Source organism: Oncorhynchus gorbuscha, linkage group LG19, assembly GCF_021184085.1.
Source record: "Oncorhynchus gorbuscha isolate QuinsamMale2020 ecotype Even-year linkage group LG19, OgorEven_v1.0, whole genome shotgun sequence".
Lineage (NCBI taxonomy): Eukaryota > Metazoa > Chordata > Actinopteri > Salmoniformes > Salmonidae > Oncorhynchus > Oncorhynchus gorbuscha.
Window position 1 is genome coordinate 14,514,639 of NC_060191.1, and position 27,819 is coordinate 14,542,457.

The 27,819-nt window shown below is 44.2% G+C and overlaps 1 protein-coding gene across 18 annotated transcripts in view; it reads right to left on the reverse strand.

Annotated features, from left to right (window-relative positions):
- LOC124004753 (E3 ubiquitin-protein ligase UBR5-like) overlaps positions 1 to 26,582 on the reverse strand; it is a 42,823-nt gene extending 16,241 nt beyond the window's left edge. For 7 of the 18 annotated variants that reach the window (XM_046313503.1, XM_046313501.1, XM_046313497.1 and 4 more), the window contains exons 1-41: positions 26,359 to 26,582; positions 21,558 to 21,602; positions 21,316 to 21,397; positions 21,012 to 21,088; positions 18,855 to 18,977; positions 17,919 to 18,228; positions 17,570 to 17,729; positions 17,095 to 17,244; positions 16,263 to 16,474; positions 15,861 to 15,977; positions 15,354 to 15,619; positions 14,981 to 15,098; positions 14,610 to 14,815; positions 14,268 to 14,377; positions 13,759 to 13,871; positions 13,287 to 13,448; positions 12,963 to 13,074; positions 12,669 to 12,823; positions 12,334 to 12,531; positions 10,466 to 10,676; positions 10,064 to 10,190; positions 9,525 to 9,772; positions 9,117 to 9,237; positions 8,758 to 8,855; positions 8,364 to 8,521; positions 8,153 to 8,244; positions 7,870 to 8,016; positions 7,603 to 7,721; positions 7,317 to 7,443; positions 6,943 to 7,072; positions 6,468 to 6,628; positions 5,949 to 6,188; positions 5,625 to 5,748; positions 5,303 to 5,423; positions 5,039 to 5,170; positions 3,569 to 3,826; positions 3,056 to 3,327; positions 2,605 to 2,822; positions 2,242 to 2,475; positions 1,930 to 2,003; positions 1,688 to 1,774 (exon numbers count right to left, since the gene is read on the reverse strand). In XM_046313503.1, the coding sequence (XP_046169459.1) occupies positions 1,688 to 1,774; positions 1,930 to 2,003; positions 2,242 to 2,475; positions 2,605 to 2,822; positions 3,056 to 3,327; positions 3,569 to 3,826; positions 5,039 to 5,170; positions 5,303 to 5,423; positions 5,625 to 5,748; positions 5,949 to 6,188; positions 6,468 to 6,628; positions 6,943 to 7,072; positions 7,317 to 7,443; positions 7,603 to 7,721; positions 7,870 to 8,016; positions 8,153 to 8,244; positions 8,364 to 8,521; positions 8,758 to 8,855; positions 9,117 to 9,237; positions 9,525 to 9,772; positions 10,064 to 10,190; positions 10,466 to 10,676; positions 12,334 to 12,531; positions 12,669 to 12,823; positions 12,963 to 13,074; positions 13,287 to 13,448; positions 13,759 to 13,871; positions 14,268 to 14,377; positions 14,610 to 14,815; positions 14,981 to 15,098; positions 15,354 to 15,619; positions 15,861 to 15,977; positions 16,263 to 16,474; positions 17,095 to 17,244; positions 17,570 to 17,729; positions 17,919 to 18,228; positions 18,855 to 18,977; positions 21,012 to 21,088; positions 21,316 to 21,397; positions 21,558 to 21,602; positions 26,359 to 26,420 (6,277 nt within the window). In that variant the 5' untranslated portion in view covers positions 26,421 to 26,582. The remainder of the gene's footprint in view (positions 1 to 1,687; positions 1,775 to 1,929; positions 2,004 to 2,241; positions 2,476 to 2,604; positions 2,823 to 3,055; positions 3,328 to 3,568; positions 3,827 to 5,038; positions 5,171 to 5,302; positions 5,424 to 5,624; positions 5,749 to 5,948; positions 6,189 to 6,467; positions 6,629 to 6,942; positions 7,073 to 7,316; positions 7,444 to 7,602; positions 7,722 to 7,869; positions 8,017 to 8,152; positions 8,245 to 8,363; positions 8,522 to 8,757; positions 8,856 to 9,116; positions 9,238 to 9,524; positions 9,773 to 10,063; positions 10,191 to 10,465; positions 10,677 to 12,333; positions 12,532 to 12,668; positions 12,824 to 12,962; positions 13,075 to 13,286; positions 13,449 to 13,758; positions 13,872 to 14,267; positions 14,378 to 14,609; positions 14,816 to 14,980; positions 15,099 to 15,353; positions 15,620 to 15,860; positions 15,978 to 16,262; positions 16,475 to 17,094; positions 17,245 to 17,569; positions 17,730 to 17,918; positions 18,229 to 18,854; positions 18,978 to 21,011; positions 21,089 to 21,315; positions 21,398 to 21,557; positions 21,603 to 26,358) is intronic. The other 11 variants (XM_046313509.1, XM_046313508.1, XM_046313510.1 and 8 more) reach the window with 9 other exon arrangements.
- Between the last annotated feature and the right edge of the window lie 1,237 nt (positions 26,583 to 27,819).

Below are 27,819 nucleotides of genomic sequence, written 5' to 3' on the forward strand. Positions count from 1 at the left end.
CTGGCAGAGTGCCACAGCCTCGTTCTGGCGCGCTCACGCGAAAGGTAGCTACGTTCCACTTAATTTGTACAGACAAAGGAACGGAAGGAATATTAATGAAGTTATGTCGAAAACATCCTAAAGATTGATTCCATACTTAGTTTGGCATGTTTCTACGGGCTGTAATGGAAGATTTTGAACTTTTTGTCCGACGTTCTGCGCGACCTGAATTTGCTTACCAAACACCCTAAAACAATAAGATATTTGGACATAACTGATGGACATTATCAAACATTTATGGTGGAACTGAGATTCCTGGGAGTGCATTCTGATTAAGATCAAAGGTTAGTGAATATTTAAAATGCTATTTCTGAGAAATGTTGACTACCCAATATGGCGGGTATCTTTTTGGCTGCTTTGTTGTCTAAAGACTGTACTCAGATTATTGCATGGTTTGCTTTCTCCGTAAAGTTTTTTTTAAGTCTGACACAGCGGTTGCCTTAAGGAGAAGTTTATCTAAAGTTCCATGTATAATAGTCGTATCTTTATGAGTATTTCTGTAATTTGATGTGGCTCTCTGCACAATCACCGCATGTTTTAGAACTACTGAACGTAATGCGCCAATGTAAACTCAGATTTTTTAATATAAATATGAACTTTATCAAACAAATCATACATTATTATTTAACATGAAGTCCTATGAGTGTCATCTGATGAAGATCAAAGGTTAGTGATTAATTCTCTATTTCTGCTTTTTGTGGCTCCTCTCTTTGGCTGGAAAAATGGCTGTGTTTTTCTGTGGCTTGGTGGTGACCTAACAATCGTTTGTGGTGCTTTCGTTGTAAATCCTTTTTTAAATCAGACACTGGCTGGATTAACGAGAATTATATCTTTAAAACGGTGTAAAATACTTGCAAACTTGAGGAATTGTAATTATGTGATTCATTGTTTTGAATTTGGCGCCCTGCACTTTCACTGGCTGTTGCGGGGGGGGGGGGGGGGGGGGGGGTTCGCTACACAAGTTAATGTGATTGGATGTTAATTATTTGACTAGGCTACCTGTATTTGACATTGTGTCGTTATTTCGCTGAACACTACTTGGTTTCATTCCATTTTTAGCTGTGAAACGAGGCTACTTAGGCGAGAGAAAAAACCCTCACCCAGATGTTTAGCCCCGTTGGTAAATTAAAATGCACTGTTTGAAAATGTGAAATCACTTTTATTTGGCGTACCCCTGACGGCATTTTGCGTACCCCAGTTTGGGAATACCTGGTCTAATCTAAGTCCAGACCTAATTCCAATTGAGTTGTGGTGGCAGGACTTAGCAGTTCTTGCTTGAAAACCCACATATATCGCAGAGTTAAAGCAGTTCTGCATGGAAGAGTGGGCCAAAATTCCTCCACAGTGACGTGAGAGACTGATCAACAACTACAGAAGCGTTTGGTTGGAGTCATTACAGCTAATGGTGGCACGACCAGTTATTCAGTGTAAGGGGCCAATTACTTTTTTTGGGGTTGAAGATATGACAATTCAGTATCAAAAATATGCAGAAGTAGAGAAAATGATAAGGGGTAAATACTTTTTCACGGCACTGTTCACTAACAGTGACTAAAGGTGGCTGATTGAGCAAACAGTTTAAGTGTCATTTGTCAGATTTAAGTGACTCAAAAAGGGCAAAACTGTTTGTCTAATCTGAACTTAACTGTACCTTTGGGAGCTGCCCTCTTCTTTTTGCCTCGTTTCTGCCTAACTGCCTTTCTTCTGGCTTGTCTGCCTTCCAATACCAGAAAACAACCTAACAGTGCTCCACATGTCAATGGACTAGTAACTTACTCTTAAAATGGCTATCAAACTGAGGTGAAAAATAATAGGTTAAGACACCTGTATGAGAAAACTTCAAACAGAACACACAAATATCAAAGCATATCATTCATAATTCAATTAACTTACTTTGATTGGTGTCCTCGTCATTCTCATGTTCAGAATCTTCATTGTCCAGTCCCAGTTCCAGAATCTCTCGGCTCCTGCGGGGTAAACGAATAGAGTTAAATCACACTGAATATTTGACAAGCTGATCATTTTCTATGGAGTCAGTGGCTCCTTCGCATTTAGGCTTTCCTTGATTCCCCACGTCCTCGCTTCCTTCTCAAAAAGCATTGCAGAAGAAGCCAAGGTCAGAGGTGAGGAACCATGTAGGAATGGAGAAAATAGTTGAGAAAGAGTCAGTGTAAACATGTCCATCCATTCCAGGGGAGTCAGTACCTCTTGCGGTCCATCTGTGTTGTGTCCAGAGTTGTCTGCTGGTTCATGGCTTTGATCCAGTAGATGAGCGCCTGGAAGACGTAGGCCACATGTTTGAGAGAACACACATCCAGCACAGGCAGAACGTCAGAGTGCTCGTCATTATGGGAACGCATCAGAGACAGGGCGTAGTTCAGGAAGTCACCCCGTGCTGACATCATCCCCTGACGCACTGTCAGCAGAGTTGCCGCACGCCTGGGAGGAAGGAACACACATCAGCGACTTGAAATATAATCCATAAACAATTGCAAACTACTGTGGGCCTATGAAACACTGCTGATTGCCAATAACACATTCTACTATTTTGGGTTACACTTATTTTACCCAGACCTCCGTCCCTCCAAGGTGCGGAGGCTGGCTTCCTCGCGGGCGGTCATGCGCTCCCTGCGGGCAGAGTGCTGCGAGGCGTGGAGGGGGTGGGATGGGTGTCCGGGGTCGCCTGCTGAGGACAGGGCCGAGCCGTAACGCAGCTGAGCCTCTGTAGAGTCCATGATGGACACCATCCAGTTCCACGTAGGGATCAGCTTGTCCTCAACAAAGTTCTGTTGGATTAACAAACAGATAAGCTTGTTTCAGTCAGAACGTCAACAAAACTTGTGTAGTGTAAAAGTCAATCAAATTTGCATCTCCACAAAACAGTTAGTCACTTTTTTCAGAAAGGTGTGGACAGAATAATTATCCTATAAAATACTTCCAGAACCACTTTGTTGACACTAACATGTGACCATTGGTAGGTAACATAATGCAATGTGATCTGTGTGTGGGTCTGTGTCACCTGCAGGTTGACAGCGTCCTGGTAGGTGAGTTTGACTGCAGCAGGGTACTGGGAATAGACCAGGTGGTTGTACTTGGGGATGAGGCTCATCAGGTCAGAGATCTGTCTGATGACGATGCTGTAGGCCCGGGCTAAGCTGGAGGCTGACGTCAGGTAGCTGGACGAGTTGGAGGCCTCCAGAGCTGCAGCCGCAGCGGCCGCACTGGTGCTGATGGCACTGCTGCGCCGCAGGTTGGACGGGTCGATGTAGATCAGACCTGTGGAGCTCGCTGCTGGGCAGAGAGACATGAGCGTCAGCACAGACAGACCTCACCAACATAGTCCCCAGCAGAACATGACAACAAAAATGTCCCACTGACTCAGTCCAATATTCTCTTGCGATAGAATGACAGAAAAAATACATACAAAAAAATCAATACAAGACTGTCCTAATGTAGTCCATCTTGGATGTGTCAATATGAAAGTGCTTGTGAGTACAGCCTAGATTGTGTGTGTAGTAGTTTTAGTGCTGACCAGCGGGGGTGGAGGAGCTGGAGGGGGCGCTGCCCGTGGCTCTCTGGCTGGGGGTGTTTCGTACAGCCCACTGCATGGATCGTGGCGCCTGGGCAGCACTGTTGACGTGCGAGGCAGTGGTGGTCCTCTCCAAGGGCTCATCCAATAGAAAGGTCTCCTGGTCCACGTCGTCGCTCTGGCTGCTGCTGCTGTCCGAGTCGCTTGAGTCGTTGGACTGGGAGTCGTCCTCTGAAAAGAAGGCAGGGACACTGCTGGCACCTTGGTGGAGAGGGATGGGAAGACGAAGGGGGATTAGGGAGAGATGGGGAAACAGAGGAGAGATGAGTGTGAGTGGCTGCTCACCTTGCCAGGTAGCAGGAGTGCAGGTTAGTGTTCCACACCACTGCATGTTATATTGAGCAGCTCAACTCAGCTTAAACGCTGCTTCTTGTTGTTCAAATTAGGCTAAAGTACCACAGTTTCACCAGGGTGCAGTTTTTAGAAAGGTATTTCGCCTATTGCACAGGAATAAACGCATAAAAATATAACAGAATTATTGGCTTTAATTGGGACTCCTGTTCTATTCATTCTGTTTCCAGCTATGCATTTAATCCCATCTGATGGGCTAAATCCAGATCGATCACTGAAACTGGGCCCATCATAGGTTTTTTATTTCTATTGTTGGTCTTATTGAGTGATCTTAGTAGTGTCTGATGGGAAAATACACCATAATTATAAATATTTCTAGACTTTTCCATATCAAAAGCAATTACAACCACAAACAAAGAATCAAAGGCAAAATGTAGATGGACACAAGGGAGGAACCCCACACCAGCTAGCAAGTCTAAAGAAAGTGAATAGATTGTTATTCAGGGAGAAACATCAACAAGACAGTTAGACTTGGGAGTAAGATATTATTGGTTGATAAGAACCATGGTGATATGTGAGATGGAGGGCAATACTGGGTGAACTCCTTAGGATAAACTGTGTGTGCACCTCAAATGACACTTTAGCCCTGACATATTATGCATTGTAGTAAAAAGGAGCCCATACCAGCATTTTGAAAATATTCTACATTCTGCAAATGAAATACATTGAGTAATGAACCCTAGTAGTAGACTAGTTGGCCTGCAGTCTTAAGCCATGTTGTCAATAGTGGTAAGAACAATGTGACCTAAAAGATCAAATAAATAAAAAAATAGGGCCTCTTCCCTTTTACTAGCTGGTGTGACGGCCAGTCAAAACTGGTGATAATGAGACAGAAAAATAGTTAGTCCGCCTGAACAGCAACTGAATATTAAAGAGGGCGGTGAGGCAGAAAGCGATTTCCATTTAGCAGTCTCAAGAATCGTTACATGAGGTCATTTAGATGGCTGGCTGGCCAGTGGCCACATGACCGAAGAAAATAAACCAGGGATTTAAATGTAATTAAAATGACAAGGACTTAAACTAAAACGTGAATACAAAAGATAATGGTGGGAATTATAATACCTGCTTCAGAGCCAGCAGTTGCTGCGGTGACAACACTCCTCCTCCCGCTGGCATTGTCCTGGTTGCTATGGTTACTCTCGCTGTCGCTCTCAGTCTCTGCGGCAGCCAGCAGATCCAACTCCATGTCACTTCCTGGAGAGGAAAGGACATAACCCTCTTCAACCACCATCAGCATCATCACTGTCAATAATTAGTAGAAAGGTTGTCAAATTCCACCACATTAGTGGTAGGAAAAAAAGGAGTCAGTCCAGTCTAGGTTCTCACCATCCTCATCATGTTCATCATGCTGTCCCTCTGCCTCAGTGTTCTCCTCTCCCTGTTCTCCATGTTCCTCCGGGTCTTCATGGTGATCCTCCTCCCCGGCAACGCCCTCGACAACCTCCACCTGCCACAACAGAGGTAGACAGTTGGGAATCAGTACCGAGAAAGCAAATGTCATCAAGTGTTGGGTCCAATTCTATTTCAATTCAATCAATGTCAGAAGTAAACATTAAATTCTTATTAAATTGACACCAACCATGATTACACCCAACACTGATCTTTGCCCCCCCCCCATTGATGTTCCTTTTCTAGTGAGACTCTTCACCTCTTCAACATCAGCAGACACAATATCATCCTGCTCCTCATCTCTCCCTCTGACCGGCTGGGACTGGCTGCTGCGGCGAGGCTGGGGGTTCCTGATGATGTAGGACGATGCAGTCTGACTAGAACTGACACACAGGCAAACGAGACCATTTGAGTTAACGCCAATGTTTAAATCCAAGCCACTTTAATCCAATTTATACATATACATTTATACTTCCCTAGATTATATTTTCCCAGAGGAAGGTCACAAAGACCTCCAAATCAACAGAGCTGGGGTACACAGTCTGCATGTCTGTCTGTGCGAATGCAGAGTAAAACCACTCACTTGCTGGACTGGTCTGGGGAGGGTCTCGGTGGCAAGGGTTCCACAGAGAAGAGTTCCTCGCTGCCCTGCACGGCGTCGATGCTGGTGCTGGCCAGGGTGAAGGGGGCGGTGGGCCGGGCGATGCCCATCCTCACAGGCACGATGAGGGACTCCGCCACGTTGCACAGCTCCTCCACCGCATAGGGCAGCAGGGCCTGGAACACACGCCTGCACTTCCCAATGGGCTGGGGGATGAAGTTACTGGAAGAAACAACAAGGAGATTAGATGTCAACTGGAAGTATCAAATCAGTCCTTGCTGCTATGTTTATATTCACCTAGGAGTGGGGAGCAGTACAAGAAAAATAAAATCTGTTTAAATCCACTAAAGGGCTAGTCCAGTCCTTTAGTTTAGGTGATTTTAAAGGACTGGACTAGCCCTTTAGTGGATTTAAACAGATTTTATTTTTCTTGTACTGCTCCCCACTCCCCAGCCCTGTACAACAGGAAAATGCAGATCAATCTGGATTTGGTACTCATACTTTTTCTTTTTGGATGAAGCCATCTCGACGCTGAGGATAACAAACACCCTGGCCACAGAGCGCAGGAACCTCCTGGTGACGACGATGGCCTCCTCTCTCCGGCCAGGAGTGTACTTGTTCTGCAGCTCCTTCACCAAGGTCCCCAGTAGGGTGTCAATAAACTACAGGAGACAACAGAAGATTCAGAGACGGTTAGCTAACACACAGACCAGACCACCTTCAAGGTTGACTCCACATAGTTACACCTATAGGGATACTGTTGCACTTGCCACATAGATAGGAGGTAGTGTACCCTCTGGGCAAGTTACTCTGACCCAAATTAAATTCTCCAATGAAATAGGAGTCCAGGGCTAGGCTTAATCTGTGTGAGAATCCAACCCAGAGAGAGGACTTGCAACAGAAGATGGGTGGTGCGTCCTGTAGGTGACTCCTGAAGCTCTGAGTAAGGGGGGGGGGGTAGACTGACCCAACTTACTGTAATGTCAGGGGCACACTTGACGATGAGGCAGTGTGTGAAGCAGTCCAGGCGGATGGTGCCACTCTGCTGGTTCAGGTATACCTGCTCCTCTGGAAGAAGATGGGCGATACGGCTGCTGGCACTCAGCCTGGAACACACAACCAGGACACCAGAGTTAAAGGTGACACTACTAAGAGGACTCGTAACTGGTATAACAGCTGCTCATCCGATGAGGTACATTTCAGGAAGAAAATGTGCGTGCTTGCTTCCGTAACTATTTTAGACAGCTGAAGTATAAATTGGAGGGATGGACAAAGAGGTTGGAAGGATGGACAAAGAGGTTTGAGAAGTGACACTGAGCTGGTGAAGGCAGGCAGGGCTAGAGAACTCACGGGTCTTTATTCTCCTGGGATCCAAACATTATCATGGACTTGAGAGCATTCCAGTCCTGCAGCACCCTCTCCAGGGCCAGCTGGGCGAAGCGTGGAGGTTCCAGGTCATGGTCCGGCATGTCAGAGTCTAACACACAGGGACGACAACATAAAAAAAAACTATTAGAATTGTCTCTTAGAATAGAGAATTGATGTGACTGAAAATAAACATTGAGCCATCATGCTAGACTTTCAGTGTTGCTTGAAGTGAAACCAGGCCTGACAACAGTAGTAAACCTCCACCCACCTTCAGCATTGGCAGCCTTGCGGTTCCTGTCCTCTCTGATGCGAGGGGGCCGGTACTGGCAGTGCTCCACACTCTGCCTAGCAACAGTCTGCACCAGGAACAGAAGGATATGCTCCCCCCTGTTGGCCAGCCAGAGGAAAAACACATTAGAAAAGCCCCTGAAAAAACACCTTACAGATTGAATGAAGACAACCAACATTGGATTTAAACGCAATACATGTTAACACTGAACACAAAATACAGCCTACAGTCAGTCAGTGTGTTTACCGGCTGTTTGGACTGGTGACCAGGTTAGTGGTGGTGAGCAGTCTGTACAGTAGGTCCAGGCGAGCAGCTTTCTGTCCAGCGATCAGCGTCTTACACTTACACTTCTCCCAGCAGTCACAGTAAGCAGTGGGAGAGGTCCTCTTGAGTCTGGGGAGAAAGACATTAACATTAAAGGCCTGGTGCAAATCCCCTGTATCAGATGCAGTGATGCATTACAACAGTATAAAACCGGGATGTAAGTAATAAAATCCACTAACACCAGGATGAAGAGTGAAGTACATACTTGCAGTCGTGTCCTTTGTGACACACCCTGGCGCACTCAGTGCAGCAGCAGAGTGACTCCAACAGGCCGCAGGTCCGGCACTCAAAGATATCCTAGATGGACAGAGAGAAAATGGTCAGCAAAGATTCCCATCTGTGAAAAGGCAAATCAGTGTGAACAGGTGACTCATTTGTTGTGCGTGTTGCATTGTCCTCCCAATTGACCCACCCACCTGGTTGATGTGTTCAGCGCCTGTCCAGGTGAAGCTGCACGTGTCGTTGCAGCAGAGGACGTAGAGAGGAGAGTCGTCAGGGTTGGTCCCCGTGGGACAAATCATCTCCATGAACACAGAGTCTGCATCCACCTTCTCAGTCATGCCGGGGTCTCCCACTACACAACAGAACATTAAAGATTTTTATTAGGTTATTAAGTTTAGGTAGTCATCTCTCCATTAAAACAAATGATACTCTCCTTATTAAACAGTACATGTATAATCACTTCTTCATGTATAAATTAATGACTTATGTCTTTACATCAACATGTAGGCATTCATATCCATTAGTAGCACTGCCAAAGTCTCCTCTTTCTCAATCAAAAACAAATAAACAGTGCAGTGAGTGATGTACCCTTGGCCATTTTCTGCGCAGCCTCCAGAACAGTAATGGCAGCTGGGTAAGCTCTCCCGCTTACTGCCAGCATGAACGGGGTCATTCCACGGGCATCCCTGTCAAATACACACACACTCTTTAGAACAGCAACAGAAAGGAGGGGGGGACATCAATAATAATGAGAGCAATAGTTAGGTATTTTAATGAAACAAGGCATTACTGTGTTATAAAATGAAAAAGCTTGCCCAGGCCCATTGGCTTCCCAACTCTCAATTTCCCCCTCAATCACACCTGCCTCTTATCACAAAGAAAATACAAAAAAATGGAACGTTCCTGCAGTTTCTTAAAGAAAGATGAACAAAACAAATGAGTCTTACTTGGCAGAGAGCAGCTCGCGGAGGTGTGGCCTGAGAACCATGCTGTCACACATCAGTTTGAGGATGAGGTGGGCGTTGGCCTTGCGGTCTTTAGACTCCACCACCGAAGACTCAGAGGGGCCTGTGGCAGGAGGATGGAACAGGTCAGAGACATTGGGGAGAGTTGGAGAACAATAGGGTAACCCTAACTAACTCCACATCTGAGCATGTATGGTGGTATAGTGAGGAAGTAGCTAGCCATTGGTTAGTTCCAAATGGAACCCTATTCCTTATATACAGGCTCTGGCCATAAGTAGTGTTCTAAACAGGGAATTAGGTGACATTTAGTACCACACAGGCTAGATATTTGACCTGGTACAGTGGTGGAGTAGCTAGCTAGGTGTGGTTGTATCTAGATATGTATCTAACCTGGTATAGTGGATGTGCTGGGGCCCTGGCTGGTCCCTGTTGAGGCTGTGGTGAGAGATCCCACTGCAGGGGCCAGGATGAAGTCTATGTCACCGTCTGGGTCCATGGGAGGGGGGTCAGGCACCCAGCTGGGAGGGGCGATGGGTGGGGACACCGGGTCCTGGTGGTCGCTGGAGGAGGGGCCGGACTCGTGACGACCAAGCCCCGCTGCTCTCAGAGAGCGCCTCATCATCTCCCTCAGACGCAGCCTGCGTCAGACAGAACACACTTGACAGGTTACATGAGTGGTGGAAAGACAATAGGACTGACATGTAGACATAAATGGGCACCAAGATAGTGTTCTTGGTCTCAAGTGTCTTAAATGGCATCCTGATAGGGTTTCTAAGAATGGAGAAAAAGCCAATAGGCTCAGTAAAATTATTTCACTTATTGTGCATTATGGAACAATCAGTTAGTATAATCCAGTTCTTCAGTGTTTTTCATCATGAACATGTTGCCTGAAAGAAAATGGTCAACTTAAACTTGTATAGGTTAGTTACCCTCTGCTGCTAGAAGAGCCCGTCCTGTTCCCAGAGCTGTTGCTAGACACCACAGAGATTGCATTGGCGATGGCCTCCACTGCTGACAGTCTCTCTGCAAACGTATTCCTCTCAGACCGTTCAGCTTCTGGAAAACACCAGCCCAACAGTTACCACACATATACACACACAGTGAGATGAAGAAATAATGAAAGTCAAAATGGGAGATGAGAAAGATAACACAGAGGATGCCTCAAAACTGACACGGTGCCTTGACGCTGGTGTAACCTCACAGAAATTTCAGATTGGAATATATTGTGCTTCAGGTAGAACAGGGAATCCAGTTAACTCCATTTGTTGAATTCCATCTGCAAGGTTTCATCTCGCTGTATACACCACCCAGCACTCTAGCCGTGGTTTTACCTTCCTCCTCCTTGGTCTCCTTGTTGCTGACGGGGAAGCAGACTGAGACACAGGCATGGAGGATGTTGCGGTTGCCGTCGCAGCGGTGGCCCAGAAAGGAGTGGAGAACGTGGGGACTCTGCTCCAGGAGAACAGCCTGCTCCAGGTTGACCAGGTACTGACGACAGGACTCAAAGTCACAACGCAGCACGTGCTGCATCAATGTCTGCTTCTGGAAACACAAGTTAAACAAAGTTGTTTAAAGCGCATCAGCATCTCAATATACTTTACAGCGGTAATAAAAAAATGCAAAATACAAAAGCATTAATCAACAGAATACAATAAGGGAAGGTTTAAGGTTAAAAACACTTTTCTTTGGCTAAAAAGCACATCCAATGTAGAGCCTAAACTCTAAGGGAAAAAAGAAACGGCCCCTTTTCAGGACCCTGTCTTTCAAAGATCATTCATAAAAATCCAAATAACTTCAGATCTTCATAGTAAAGTGTTCATCGTAAACACTGTTTCCCAAGTTTGTTCAATGATCCATAAACAATTAATGAACATGCACCTGTGAAATGGTCGTTAAGACACTAACAGCTTACAGACGGTAGGCAATTTAGGTCACGATTATGAAAACTTAGCAGAAAGATGGCCAGGGTCCCTGCTCATCTGCGTGAACGTGCTTTGGGCATGCTGCAAGAATGCTTGAGGACTGCAGATGTGGCCAGGGCAATAAATTGCAATGTCCGTACTGTGAGACACCTAAGACAGCACTACAGGGAGACAGGACAGAGAGCTGATCGTTTTCGCAGTGGCAGATCACGTGTAACACCTGCACAGGATGGCAACAACAACTGCCCGAGTTACACCAGGAACGCACTATCCCTCCATCAGTGCTCAAACTGTCCGCAATAGGCTGAGAGAGGCTGGACTGCGGGCTTGTAGGCCTGGTGTTAGGCAGGTCCTCACCAGAAACATCAACCAGCAACATCGTCGCCTATGGACACAAACCCACCGTCACTGAACCAGACAGGACTGGCAAAAAGTGCTCTTCTCTTTTTCGCGTTTATCGATGAAAGAATGAGCATTACACCGAGGCCTGTACTCTGATTGGAGGTGGAGGGTCTGTCATGGTCTGGGGCAGTGTCCCAGCATCATCAGACTGAGCTTGTTGTCATTGCAGGCAATCTCAACGCTGTGCATTACAAAGGAAGACATCCTCCTCCCTCATGTTGTACTCTTCCTGCAGGCTCATCCTGACATGACCCTCTAGCATGACAACGCCACCTGTCATACTGCTCGTTCTGTGTATGATTTCCTGCAAGGCAGGAATGTCAGTGTTCTGCCATGGCCAGCGAAGAGCCCGGATCTCAATCCCATTGAGCATGTCTGGGACCTGTTGGATCAGAAGGTGAGGGCTAGGGCCATTCCCCCCCAGAAATGTCTGGAAACTTGCTGGTGCCTTGGTGGAAGAGTTGGGTATCATCTCACAGCAGGAACTGGCAAATCTGGTGCAGTCCATGAGGAGATGTACTGCAGTACTTAATGCAACTGGTGGCCACACCAGATACTGACTGTTACTTTTGATTTTGACCCCCCTTTGTTCAGGGAACACATTGTTCTATTTCTGTTAGTTACGTCTGCGGAACTTGTCAGTTGTTGAATCTTATGTTTATAAATATATTTACATGTTAAGTTTGCTGAAAATAAACGCAGTTGACAGTGAGAGGACGCTTCTTTTTTGCTAAGTTTATATTGAGCATGTTTTTTTGGTCCATATGTAAGCTCAATCTTGGGAAACCAGAGAAAATAACGATCCTCCCAGTAACAAATTGACCATACACTAAATAATCCCCTTTGCGCTATAAATAATATCACATTTTGCTAACCTCCACAGCCAATATGATAATAGCAGCTTTCTTCTTGATGGTTGAGTTGGTGGGGAGGTTGGCCAGGGAGTGCACCCCCATGCCCAGGCTGGCGATGGGCGGCAGGTCCAGCCACTCAGGGTCTCGGATCCCGCCCATACAGTCTTTGGCCATTGGGTAAATTGTGCCATTTCCATCCCGAAGGATGACTGGGGAGTCCTGGAAATAAAATGGTCAAAATGTGCTTAGAAAACAGGAAAATTGTTGGATATGCAATTGCCTACACAACCTTTTCGCAATACATGAAGCATGGCTATATTAGAAAAGGTTGTATTGAGTAGCGGAGAGGTGCTGACCTGTCCTGCGGTGAAGATTGCTACATTGCGTTCACTCTGCCCCAGGAAGGCCAGGTTACTGGTGGGGAAGTTATTCTCCTGCTCTGCTTTGCCTGTGGCCAGGTCAAAGATACAGTACCTCACCCAGTTACCAGTCTTCAGCACTGCGTGGACTCCTGAAGGGGCAGACAACACAGCAAGTCAGAAATACACACAGAATTCATTCATATCCACACTTAAAACACTCAATACTACATTATCAGCATTCAACACCAACATGAATTACTTCATTGTATTGTTTTCCAGATGTCTTACCTTTGGAGTCAACATTCACAGCCAGAATCTCAGCCTTCTCTGGGATGCAGAGTTTTTTAGGTGTACGCTGGAAGCAATCTGGAACTTTAGGAGTTCCACCAGTTTTTACCACCTGTTGATTAAACCAGGCACCAGCTTTTAGACAAACATTTATACAGCAGATGTAATACTACAATGACAGATACTTTTATTGTAAAATTGCGCTTAGATTGATTAAATAATTGCAAACATTACACAATCACTGAAAACCCATTTGTTTGGGAGTAATAACTACACTATACTGTTATAAGTGAGTGAGTGTAAGTGACCATCCAATAGTCGTACCTGTAACTCATCTATTCTGAGCAGCCTACAGTCCTGCAACAGTGAGGAGGGGTCCGAGTCAGTGATGGGAGCTGGAGCACTAGTCTGACTCGGCTGTGTGCTCACGCTGCTTGACGTCCCTGGAAACTTCACAGCTACATACGCACCGTCCACTTTCAGCACCTGAAGTTAAAAGACGGAGCTGTTGCAAATAGGGCCGTCGTGAAGACACCACAATAACACAACAAACAGACAATCCACAGGATACAAAACATTTTACTACGGCTTTGAGTTCTGCTCTTAGGCATTTCTTTACATGTAAATGAAAACAGAAAAGAAAAATCTGAAAAATAGACTAGAAGGTTTTAGAAATAACTATCAAATGTGATAAATCAAAATATTTTACAGTGTTAATAAAAACAAAACAATGGTGTCTATCACCTTGTCTGCCAGAGAGCATTAGGGTCTGGTCCCTTCCTGTAGCCACACCCACCTTTCCCACAGGGACATTTTTAACATCCTCCACAAACACCACTTCCCGAAGAGGCCACTGCTCCTCGTTCACCTTCTCCTCCTCTTTGGGAGCCGGGGTCGAGCGTCTTCGTTCTGTAAGGGCAGAGAACACGCTAGGATATTCATACAACAGCAGACCAGGGTTAACAAACATGTAAAATACTCAAGGTGTGCTTGATTTAGCTTGTCCACTGTGCAAGGTGGGCGAGGTTTGCACTTTTAGGACTATTCTATCTGGGTTCCATTGTACCATGCAAGCTAAATCAATTGCAGCACAAGCATTTGACGGAAGTATTTAACCCAGGTCTCGTAAGCAGATACAGCATATTTCATTATCAGATACAACAACTAGAGAAAAACTCAAAATGCAAGCAAAAAAATAATAATTGAGACCTGCAATTGCCGCACCATCTGTTTCAAAGGCAAATGAGTCATGGCAATATTAGAGCGAGAGAGGTGGTTAGTATAGTAGCTAGTAATGTGACGTACTGTAGGGCAGCGAGGCACTGCTAGCGATGGAGGAGGTGTCACTGCAGGTGGAGGCCGGGGAAGGAGGGGGCCCCATCTCAGTCTTTACCAACTCCGGCTTGCTCTCCGTTCTAAGGCGAGAATGGGTAGGACTGAGTTCATGAGTGTTGGAGACGAGTGTCTTTGATTTAGATTTGGAGTGGCTTAGAAGGGAACAAGCTGGTCTCAATTCACTCCTTACCCCTTCCCGTGGGCCTACCCTTTGATATTTGCACATCTGCAAACAAAAAAGGGTTAGGGCCAAGGGAAAAGGGCAGGGAGCAAATTGAGATCAGCTGCTCTCTGAAATGGAAGTTAACTCACTTGATCTCCTGTGTCTTGGTGGTCTTGTCCATGTTCTTGAGGCTCTCTGGTGATCGCAGCTGGAACCTGCAGCTGTCGTTCATGTTCCAGACAGACTCGAGGAGCAGTCCCACCTTGGGGATCCCAGCGTTGACAGAAAAGGCAACGGCACCGGCATGGTAGAGGGGGTTATTCCTCAGGCACACCTGGAGAGAGGACACAAACACCTGTTCACATTCGTTCAAAAGCAGTGTACGAGTGTACGCAACAGACATCCAACCGGATTCACAGGTGCAGAGAACAAAAACAGTTCAGGAAAAAGGAACATTTATACACAGGGTTCTAATGGTCCCATAGTCTTGGTTTTATGTTTTAACGTTATGTTTTGTCACCTGCGTTCCCACGGTGATGTTGGGTATTGAGGAGATGCCGGCACTGGACTTTGGCTTCTTGTTCTTGGCTCTAGCCTTTTCAAGCATCTTTTTCCGTTGACTAAAAGGCACAACACCCCTGAGGAAACATTTCAAAACATAAACCACCAGATTAACCTTCTTGTACGCATAGACATCTCAAGGACCGAGTTCTACATTTGCACTGGACATTTGAGTAGAGTGAGGGCCTCTGGCCAGCCACTGCCTGAGTTCAACTAGTAATTGTTATTTTTCAAATACTTTAGCTGCACTTGATTGAGCTTGCTTGGCACAATCCCAGTGCAAACCCAGCCAATCTCTCTCTCGGCAGTGAAGATCAACTACTTTAACTCACCACCAGTACAGGCTGCTCTCCAGCTGGGCGCAGGTGTAGAGGGCACAGCAGTGCAGAGACACGATGCGCTCCCCCTGCAGCTCAGGGTAGGCCTGGGCACTGTGTTCCAGCTTGGATGCCACGCTGCTCAGGGTGTCATCCATCCAGGTCGCCACCTTGTTGGTCTCCGTGGCCACGGTGGCTCTGATGCTGTTAGCAGACAGCAGGGTGATCTTCTCATTGGTCAGGCCCAAGAAGGACACCCGGGGGTGGCGGATAGAAGGGTTCTGGTTGGAGGAGGAGTCCATTTTTAGATAAATATATTTTTTTAATGGGGTGGGTTTGCTAATAAAATGTGTATTTGAATGAAAACATCTATTTGCAAAGTAGTCCTCAGGAGGAGAGTTAGTGTTCAGCACTGGTCTCTGATATATCATTAGAATTTTATTTTATAAAGTCTGCTGCTGAATCCTTCACATTGTTCATGCAATCAGTCCTGTTGGCTTGTTGTACAGTACTGCTGTTTACCTGTGTGTTTCTGTATGGTTCTGGTTCACTCCACTTCCACTGGTAGAGTTCCCCCTTAGAGCTCACTGCCACCAGCTCAGAGAACAAGGACCCGATGCTCACAAACTTCACACCATCCTGGACCAAAACGCCAACAGAAATATTACTTAGAAAAATGTGCTATTCTGATCTGTGCATATTAACCCAAAACAATATTGAGGATATAGACCTAGCGAAAACTTTAAAACATATTGCTAGAAATAAAGCAAGTGGGAAATCAATTAACATGATAAATTAATGCTGTCATGTTCCCTGAACAAGCTTTATTGACATTGCATCAATGAATGAACACCAAAATTAGTGGACCTTGCCATTAATCAAATTATTCCATCAACCAATCGATCAATGTCCCCATCCTCCCACCTTGTCAGGCCACCACTGCAGCTCCTCGCCCAGAGAGACAGGGCTCTGGACGGGGATGTTCTTCTTGTCCAGGCTGGGCTCCCCCTCGCGGCTGGTGGAGCCCCTCTCCGTGTCAAACGAGGCCCCATCCAGCCACCTTCGCTCCCGCAACCTCAACACAGACTCGCGCTCACGCAACAGCTCTGAGTCACGCTCTAAGGGAAGAAGGAGAACTGGTATGGCAATGGGGTCACACCAGTGGGATAAAAGTAAGCCACTCTCTGGGGAAGACCCGTCAACAAATTAAAGAGATTTGTTTTTAGAATTATGCAAATAAGAGGGTTTTGGCAGTAAAAAGGTGAAAGTTAATAGTGGTGTCTGTCTGCACACTCACATGTTGAAATGTGAGGTAGGAAGACAGGTCAGGATAGATTAGAGATAGACATGCATTACAAGGGAGAGGGTTTGTCCTACAGCATAAGGCTGCAGTAGAGAGTGGTGCCTGTAATGACAGGGTCTAATGGGCCTTTCTCAGAGGGCTCACTGAAGAACAGGTATTATGGCCATGCAGCATACTGAACACACATTCACAACACCACATCCACATGGGCTTTGCCGACAGGTTGAAAAGGAAAGACTAGTATTGACTAACAATATACCTCGACTATCAGAGAACTAAAAGCATATACTATATGTGGTGAAAAGTAATCTTACATCCATTTAGGTGACGGATAAGGTAACTTGTTGCTACAACTATTTAGGAAGAGAAATATGATTTCAATCTCCATCTCCTGACTACAGAAGAGGATGATGGTCCCTAGGCAGCAGCTCTGAGTGCCGTGTGGTCAGTTACCTCGCGAGGAACCCAGGCGGGACAGGGAGGAGCGTCTGAAGGATGGGTAGCCAAAGTAGCTGATGTCCTCAGAGAACATGGCGTCAGCATCGATGATGACACTGGGGTGGGCTGAGTGGATGTCAGCATCCAGCAAGGACATCAGGTCCTCTGTAAGGTCAACACAAAAGAGAGAGATGTTAATGACATGACTATTACTGTCCCATCAGGCAAGGGTCAAACCCATAAGTTAATAAAGACGTTTGCATTTAGAATTGTGAAAATTCCATCAGTTTCACAGATGTAGCAAATCACAAATTTAGCAAATACCAACTATCTACATAAAGTGTTGACATAAGCCCCTTAAAACCAGACCAAACGGTTTGAGAGCCCTCTGCTCTTCATACAAAGCTGCCATGCTGAGTCTTTCTTGCAATAGATTACCATCTTAATGAGAAAGCTGTGGAATACACATCAAGGTGAAATAAAGTGGTACCTCCAGGGAGGTAGGACTCGCTGGCTGTGTCATCGCCATCGTCACCGTCCTCATCGTCTCTGCTCAGTAAGTTGTTGACAGCCAGGTTGACATCCAGGTTGGTCCTCTGGAGCTCCCGGATGATCACACTCCTAGACTTCCCCTGGAGGACCACCTGAGCCTGGGGAAGAAGGGAGGAAACATGAAATCAACCATGTGACGGTGGCAACTGAGCACCAGAGAGAAGTGAAGGCCATGTGTTGAGGCCCTTTATATGAGGGGCTCTGATCAAACAATACAATTGTCATATGGTGGGGTCACTTCCAGAATTTAAATAAAAATGTAGTTGAGGACAGACAGTGGGTCTAACCTGGGAGATGAGTTCCTCTGGGATGACCGAGGCAGGAATGACAGGCTGGGGCTGGCTGCCCAGGAGACCAGAGCCCCGGTCCCTCCCTGTGCGGATCACCCTGGTCTGACGTCTCGAGTCCCTGGCAGCTGTAGATGACCTCCCAGAGGAGCCTCCACCACCACCACCACCACCTCCACTGACAGCTCCTCCTACACCTCCTCCCCCTGCACCTCCTACACTGCTGCTGCTGCCACCGCCGACACCACCACCTCCTCCTCCTCCACCTCCTCCTCCTGATCCACCGTTCACCCCGGAGCTCCAGCGACTCCTGTTATAGCACAAGGCGAAGGTCAGGCACAGCAGTCAGCCACACAGCAGAAACTCAACTCAACACATGGCTGCCTGCCTGCACACTGGATTAGCAATTAACCGTGGGACAGCTGGCTTTCACAGAGAGAGCAGAGGTCCTAGGGTATTTATGCATACCGCAATTTGGAAGAAATAGTTTGGTAGCAAATGTCTTTTCATTTGAGAGATGAATTTGACTACATTAAATCTAATTAAGGAGCCAGGAAGGTAGCAAAAAAAAAACAAGGTGGAAAAAACAATGGAGGATGGTAGATTGCTTTCACCTAGTCTCATTCAAAATCAGCCCACAGCACATTTCTATCAAAGCTCAATAGGTATTTAATGTTTATGCCTTTAACCTCAGAGCTGCTGCTGCTTTGGATTGAAGGTCCCAATTTCCAGGACAACTGTGCTACAAGGTCTGATTCTGACCACGTCATCTCATTTTATATGGACAATACCTGAATAGTAATGATTTCAGCAGTCCTCCTGTAGCTGTCTTTGTCTAGGCCTAAGTGGCACTAATGCACATGAAGCCATATAACGACTTTACCCGAGTGCGTCTAGGGGAGGTTTTTCCTGAGGGCCCTTACTGCCAGAACTTACCCAAGGGTGTTGCCTGCCAGTCTGCCCAGTGTGTCAGAGCCAGACAGGAACCAGGGAGGATCACTAGTCCTGCCTGGCCTGGAGCTCCTTCCTGTCCCTGAACCACTGCCACTCAACTTTGAACTGGAAACAAAAGACGGGAGATCAGATCAGTTACTACATACCTAGTAGTCCCACATGATGGGACCAAAGATTAAGACGACAACCTGGGAGTGGAAATCCCAGGTTGTGGCCCATGTCTTAGGGCTTTTACATGTTTATGTTTAAGGTAATAAAAAACAACAGGGGAAATGGAGACTAGCAGGGCAACACCCTCGGGAATCAGAATTGGCTGCAACTCGTTCCACCTTCAAGACTTATTCCTTTTTAAAGGTTCTTGTGATTTTTTTTAGGGCTGCGATTGCTAACTCCTAAAATATGATCATTTGATATCATCGGAGTGTACTGTGTTAAATAAATTTGATGTCTATTGTACATGGATGTATGGATATGCTGCTGTCTACATTTGAGTCAATTGCATTACATACTTGCAACCAAATCATAAGCTACGCCTGAGACTGACCATAACAGCAATGTCCTCAGATTCAAACCCATGACTCTTTTGTACACAGTATCTCAATATATTGTGAATTGCTTCCCAATGAAAGAATGCAGATACATTTTACGATTAGGAATTTTAGCAAGACACAAAATAGTGTTTTATTTAGCAACTGAGTATAATAGGCCTAACAATGAGTTGTGCAGACTTCTGCAGAAATAAAACACAGACCTGTAGAAATGTACATTTGTTTATCATTTATTACACTGTTTAAAAAAAAAGAAATATAGTGCAGTGTGACTGGATAGTATTCTGAGTGGAAGCTTTGTTCAGTCAGCTGTCAAAGTTACTGATTGAAAATGTGCAGTGCTTTTTCCACAGTAAGGCTTTCCAGTAAACCACAATGCGGCTGACTGCAAAGCTATTACCATCTGAAACCATCTCATTTTCTTTTGAAAAGTTCAGCTTATTTCACTGTGCCAGGCAACAAAACATATGCTCTGCAGAAAAGCTTCAAGTAAACCAGTCACATTGTTCAACAGTCATTCTCAGGCTGATTCACTTGCATGCTTTGCAACTAGAGGGCCTAGTTCCCAGTTTGATGCTATTCTGCTGGTAAGATATATATGCTATCAATGAAACTCACAAATGCATGCAGGCCACCAACACAATCCCGAGCAAAAGCTAAAAGGGCATTCTTGCTCATACAAAATAAAACAAAGAAAAGCTCATTCATAACTGCAATTGGCTTTCAGAACACTGCCTAGATTTTCTAAATGCTAAAATACCATTGCGAGCTTTGTTTTGTCAACACAGTGAACACTTTCTGGTCTTTCATTTGTCATAGCATTTTAAGTGACTAAGTAATAACATAATGAAACCGTTCAACTAGTAAGCCTAAGGACTTAGTATGAACTCAGTGGAACTCAACTTGCAGGACTCCCCATTGCTAGGCTTCAGCATGCAGGAGTCAAGGCAGACAAAATATCTTGCTGCGTTTTGTAAATGCAGATCTAAAAACGCTTCTATTTGTCAATTCTGCTCTGCTTCAGGCGGGGTTCGCGCCAAATCAAGAATGTAAAAGGACTCATTTTGAGCTTCAGTTGCACTTCCCCACTCAGATGAAATCTCTGCTCTCTCATAGGAACACCAGACAGCGCTCTGACTGATATGATGTGTTCGGGTACTTTCCTCCAGTGTAGAATTTTCAGTAACAAGTTACAAAAAAAGATTTTCATCAGGCAAAACATTAGGAAATGTAGCTGGCTACATTCTTTCGATGACAAACATTACAAATATGATGGCCAACCATCGTTTTTGCAAAAAAAAAAACCTTGCTTTTTCATTGCAATCTCATTTACTAGCCAAATAGCATTGCACTTCTGTTGTCATCGGATGAAAACAATTGTGTACAACTATATAGTTCATCACTCTACTGAAGCAACAAACAAAAAAACTTTCAATATAAACACGCAGGTGAAATGGTTTAAAACGCAGATTTTTTTAATGGTACATGTTTGGAAACCACCAAATTCTAAAAGCTAATGCAACCCCTGGTATATAAAGTTCTCTTAAGCTCCATTAGGATGAAACTATTCTCCTAGTGTAAACAGTCTCACCCATCGTTGCCATCTGGTTTGGTCAGCTCCAGACGATCAGGCTGGACAGCAAAGCTGATCCGACACACACGTCCATCCTGGAAAGAAAGAAATTACTACATATTATCAAAAAGGAAAAGGTGATGGCATGTCACAAAAAAAGACTGCACTAAAATATTTGTTCTATTAATAAACAGTGCTGTTATTTTTATTTTTTAAAGACTGCACTGTATAGGGAAATATGGTGCCATTTGGAATCACAACCTCCATCCAGGAGGCAGTACAGCTCAAATGTTATTGATTGTAATAAATCCTTCGATGTTACCTCAAGCAGAAAGCCAGCATGGTTTGGGCCAACTACACATTGTTTTAAGGAGGCCTGCTCCAGCAGGTTGAGGTGTGGATGACTGCATTGGAAACAGATAATGTAGTGAATGTTAACATGTAGAAAACCTATAAAACCGCTATATACCTGTGGAGTGTGGTCCCTGCTGAAAGACATGGCTGAATAATACATTTGCTGATTATTCCACAGTTAAAATAAAATACATCATATTCAGGTCTTACCTGTTAAAGTTGTATTTGTTGAGTTTCTCCGACACTTCACGAAGTCTGTTCAGGATAAAAATTCAATAAAAAACATTGACATTAGTGAGATTGTTCATTCCCGTTCACAGTATGAATCTGTGCAATTAACGGTCTGGAAATCCATGGCCAATAAGGACATTTCTACTAGTCTGTACTCTGTGTAGACTAAGGAGCAAGGCATCTGCTTGCACAACATTAACAAGAAGTCCGATGAGAATCTCAATAGTATCAAAATTACACACCAGCTTCATTTAAAAAAAAAAAACCTAAATAGCAGTATAGCTTAAACAGTTAAAGCATGGTGTGTATGCACTGCATTGGGACGGTTGCCTTCACTCGGGATGCCAGCTGGCAGGTCATTCCCAAAGTCAAAGGGAATGTGCGGAGCTACAGTTGAAGTCAGAAGTTTACATACACCTTAGCCAAATACATTTAAACTCAGTTTTTCACAATTCTTGAAATTTAATCAGAGTAAAAATTCCGTCTTAGGTCAGTTAGGATCACCACTTTATTTTATGAATGTGAAATGTCAGAATAATAGAATGATTTATTTCTGCTTTTATTTCTTTCATCAAATCACCAGTGGGTCAAAAGTTTACATACTAATTGAGTGTATTTGGTAGCATTGTCTTTAAAATTGTTTAACTTGGGTCAAACATTTCAGGTAGCCTTCCACAAGCTTCCCACAATAAGTTGGGTGAATGTTGGCCCAATCCTGAGAGACAGAGCTGGTGTAACTGAGTTAAGTTTATAGGCCTCCTTACTCGCACACGCCTTTTCTGTTTTGCCCACACATTTTCTATAGGATTGAGGTCATGGCTTTGTGATGGCCACTCCAATACCTTGACTTTGTTGTCCTTAAGCCATTTTGCCACAACTTTGGAAGTATGCTTGGGTCATTGTCCATTTGGAAGACCCATTTGCGACCAAGCTTTTACTTCCTGACTGATTTCTTAGGATGTTTCTTTCTTGAAATATTGCTTCAATATATCCACGTAATTTTCCTTCCTCGTGAATCCATTTATTTTGTGAAGTGCACCAGTGTCTCCAGCAGCAAAGCACCCCCACAACATGATGCTGCAACCCCCGTGCTTCACGGTTGGGATGGTGTTCTTCGGCTTGCAAGCATCCCCCTTTTTCTTCCAAACATAACGGGTCATTATGGCCAAACAGTTCTATTTTTGTTTCATCAGACCAGAGGACATTTCTCCAAAAAGTACAATCTTTGTCCCCATGTGCAGTTGCAAACCGTAGTATGGCTTTTTTTATTGCGGTTTTGGAGCAGTGGCTTCTTCCTTGCTTAGCGGCCTTTCAGGTTATGTTGATATAGGACTCATTTTAGAGTGGATATAGAGATACTTTTGTATCCGTTTCCTCCAGCATCTTCACAGGTCCTTTGCTGTTGTTCTGTGATTGATTTGCACTTCTCACCAAAGTATGTTCATCTCTAGGAGACAGAACCCGTTTCCTTCCTGGGCGGTATGACAGCTGCTTAGTCCCATGATGTTTATACTTGCGTACTATTGTTTGTACAGATGAACATGGTGCTCACAAGGATGAACCAGACTTGTGGAAGGCTACATTTTTTTTTCTGAGTTCTTGGCTGATTTCTTTTGATTTTCCTATGATGTCAAGCAAAGAAGCAATGAGCTTGAAGGTAGGCCTTGAAATACACCCACAGGTACACCTCCAATTGACTCAAATTGTGTCAATTAGCCTATCAGAAGATTCTAAAGTCATGACATAATTTTCTGGGATTTTCCAAGCGGTTTAAAAGGCAGTCAACTTAGTGTATGTACTATTGTGACCATTACTTTTAGTACAAGTTTAGCAGAATGATTATTTAGTACAGCTCCAAGTCCTTAACTGTCACCATCCTAGACCTGCAAAATCTTTGATTGTAGGGAAGTTTAAAAACCATGTCGCAGCCTCACAGGTGGCGCAGTGGTCTAGTGCACTGCATCGTAGTGCTAGCTGTGCAACCAGAGACTCTGGGTTCGCGCCCAGGCTCTGTCGCAGCCGGCTGCGACCGGGAGGTCCGTGGGGCGACGCACAATTGGACTAGCGTCGTCCGGGTTAGGGGGTTTGGCCGGTAGGGCTATCCTTGTCTCATTGCGCACTAGCGACTCCTGTGGCAGGCCGGGCGCAGTGCATGCTAACCAGGTCGCCAGGTGAGCTGTGTTTCCTCTGTGTTTCGGGGGACGCATGGCTTTTGACCTTAGTCTCTCCCGCGCGGGAGTTATAGCGATGAGACAAGATAGTAACTACTAACAATTGGATACCACGAAATTGGGGAGAAAAGGGGGTAAAATATGGCAGGCTGAATTAACTTTTGTTTCAGCACTAGCATCTATTTTCTCAATGAGTGAACCAGGCACATTCCTTACTCCTTTTGCTTGCTATGAAATGGGCTCAACAATTGTTTAAACAGAGCTTCAACTACTAAAAGCATTGATTCTAATGGCTTAAGTACAAAAATGGTTATGTTGACAGGAAACAGGTGAAGAGAACAAACATTTAATTAATCCATACGCTCAAGGGAGCAAGTCAATACACGAAGGCTGATATCATACAAAAAGTCAGCCGCAGAAAGTGGACAAATCTAGTCAAAGATGCAATATTACCTGTTGCAAAGGGGAAAGGCTATCAGACAGTTGCATGCAAGCTGTAAGGGGTGAAAATGTAAGTAATAGGCCTATGCCAAATTACATTTCCTGTCAAGCAAGCCCAGTGGACAAGCCAATGGATGGCAATGACTTATAAGGCAAGGCCTGGTGGGTTGTCCAGCGACAGGAACCAGTCCGTCAGCAGAAGATAAACAATGAGCCAGCAACACTGTCTTGATATATGAGGCACACCACCCAGAGCCATTAATAACCAACATCAACAGAACAGAAGGGCACTTTTAGTCTGCAAGAAATGTGTTTGCATATTCTCAACCTAATGTTCTCCTCCTAACCTGTACAAAAATACTGTTTTATCCATGTGGGTCAGAGAAGAATTAGTGTACTCAGCTGGGTCATGGAAAGACATCCTGAACAGTCGAGGCAAGAGCAGTCCATGAGACTGGCTTGTGAGTCACAACCCATTCTTGTAAGCAAATATATACTTTTTTGTGATAAATGTATGCCTCTTGAGAACTATGGTAAGAAACACCTCTTTGGTAAGACAAATAACTGCAGTTGAGCAGTAGGGGGATATATTTGCACATGGTGACCATATAGAAAATGTGAATGCATGCCATTGCCTGTGCTAGCAGCTTGTAAAAGATACGGCTTACCTGGGGATTGATTGTCATTCCACATCAGCCAATTGTCACAAGATGAGTGAACATGATTGTATTAGGCCAAAGTTAAGTCAACTGAACCATCTTGGTAAATTAGGCCCAAGCAGGTGGCCAATGGTACAGACCTGGATTATACACAAAATCCTAGCTTCATATGTCATATCCTGGATTATAATTCAAGGTCATTCAATATGTGCTTTTCCAACATCCCAATCTCTGTTTTAAAGTAGAACAGCCCATTAAATCAGTTCAATCTCAATGGATGATATAAATAGGTTTACTATAAATCACATACAGAGCAAAATGCAGGTCACAAGACAGACAGCCAACCGTTCATAGCTGGTCCTTGTCTCTCTTAAACTAACGTCTATAAAATAAAAAAATGTAATTTAAAAGGCCAACTCCACCACTTTCAACCTCTTATGTCCAGCATATGTGAAAACGGCACATTTCTGTTTTGTACTTCAAAGAATACAAAGTTAAAACGTTCTTGGTACCAAATGATATCTTCAACAGTGATATTCAAACAGTGTGAGAGTCGTGGTGACATGGGGGCCAAGAAAATACACCCTCGGCCTAGAAGCTCGTTGCAGGTTTTGAAAATCAGAATTTTTTAAAACCTACCTGTAATGTCACAGAGAAGCATTTTGTAGGACCTTAACTTTTTTTTAAACCACATATCATAGAAAAGCGTTTTCACAAACTGTATTGGTTTGATGCTGGAGATTAAGACTATGACGTTGAAAACGGGTTGAAATCTTTTTTTATTGAACTAGGCAAGTTACAAGTTCACGACGAACAATATTAGTTGGTCGACTAACGTTTGTTATTTAACTAACGTCGTTGGCTAGATAAACAAGTCGAATCAAATAAGCAATCCAATGTTCTTACAGTTGGTTGGCTGGATAACGGTACCTGACTAGCAAGAAAACATATTGGCACAAGTGTGGTTAGCTTAGCTAACGTTATCTAGCAGTGACTAATACATTAGCTAGCTTATTAGCCACTTAACTAACTAGCGACATCTTCAAACGTTCCGTTGAGCTAGCCAGTTGGATAGTCGACAATAAGATATCCAAAAGGTAGCTAACATGACATACAATGTCAAATGCAAAAAAAACATTGACGGATCATTACAATGCCATAATCACTGACGCCCCCCCCCCATCCCCCATTGTCCGTCTCAACTTTGACCATCGGCCAATCATTCCAGGCAGACAGAGAACGAACGAAACAGCTCCGTTAACTGCTGCTAGCTATGGCTAACTAGCTTGTTAGCCTAGCAGGCTAGCTAACGTCGTTAGCTACGTTGAAGAGGCTTGTTCAAGATGCCGGGCCTTGCTTCCAAGTACGGTAATGTGGTCGAAAATTGTTTGATTGAAATACACATGACAATATGAATATTGCTTCGAAACAAATAGATAATCGTCGGGTGCCACACCCTACACATATATATTGATTTAAACCCCTATTTTCCACGCCCGCAATAAATACCTGTCATTGAGCTGGTCCTCAGTCCCGGGCAACGGGTGAACCACAAAGTGTATGGATGTCATGGATCCAATCCAAATGAACACACAAATGTGTCTGGGAAATGTTATTTTCTCGATATCTGTATATGTAAGGATTCATATAAATATTTTATGACAAAAAATCCCGAGCTTAGAACTACAGCCTCCTCACCCACATGCCGCCATCTTAACTCTACCAAGCTTTTTCGTTCTGTATGTTGATTAACCTTAGCACACATGAAAACTGGATGCTGGTTGGACCTTGAACAGAAACAGGGAATATGTTAAACGGAACGGGATTGGTTTAGAGAAGAAAGGCAATGAAGAGAAAGGAAATGAACATTTCTAGACGTCTAGCTCGTGCTATTTTAAAAATGTAACTGAATTGTGATAAATATACTTGTTATTTGGGTATTTTATTAGGATCCCCATCAGCTGTTGCGAAAGCAGCAGCTAATCTTCCTGGGGTCCATACCAAACATGAAACATAATACAGAATGGCATAATACAGAACGTCAATAGATAAGAATGTGTTGATATATGATGTCTAGGATTAGTAGACTACAGTTTAAAGGAAATTGATACTGTTTTTTTTTATATTGGTCCCAACATAAGAGGTAGGATAATTATGACAGTATCCTCTCCTAGAAGGAAGATTATACACAATGCCTCCAGGTGTACGATAAGGATGCACAAAGGAATGCTGCCAACAAATCCAAGGAGGTTTGAGATAATCCATAATAAATGTGGAGCTCTGTGGGAATTTAGCAAACAATGATAACAGGCGCTTCCTCTGACATTGACAAAACTGGATCAATAGAGCAAACAAAATCATGTCTTACATTTAGACATTTCCTTTCCACTCTGTCATTACTTTTCTGATAAATAAACATTCTCCGTTATGCAAACTGGTATGTGGATACTATAACATGGAGATTGAGGATCACTGTCCAGTATGACTTTCGTGTAGGTGTATATTAACCAATGATTGTATCCCATTCCATGTATAATCCCCATGCTCCCTCTGCTGGTTGACATCCCCACAGCTCAAGAGAGGAATACTTCAATTAAATGTCTAGTTTTGAATTACATTTGGTTGAGTTGTCAACTAACATGAATTCAATGTGAAATCAAGCAACATTATACCCTATCATAGGATTTAAGTTAAAATTTGTGTGAATAAAATACAAAATGATCTTATATTGATGACTTTTACAAATCCAATCCATTTTCCACATTGGTTCAAAGTCATCACGTTTATTTTTTTGGTTGAAATGTTGTGGAAACAATGTTGATTCAACCAGTTTTTGCCCAGTGGGTATAGTGGCGTAATGTAAAAGGTCCACAGATATAGCACTTGTCTATAGACCTTCAGTAACCACTGTCAAAATCATACATGGACTGCTTGATTCATGTTGCCCTGGACATGAGTGCTGTGCTGGCC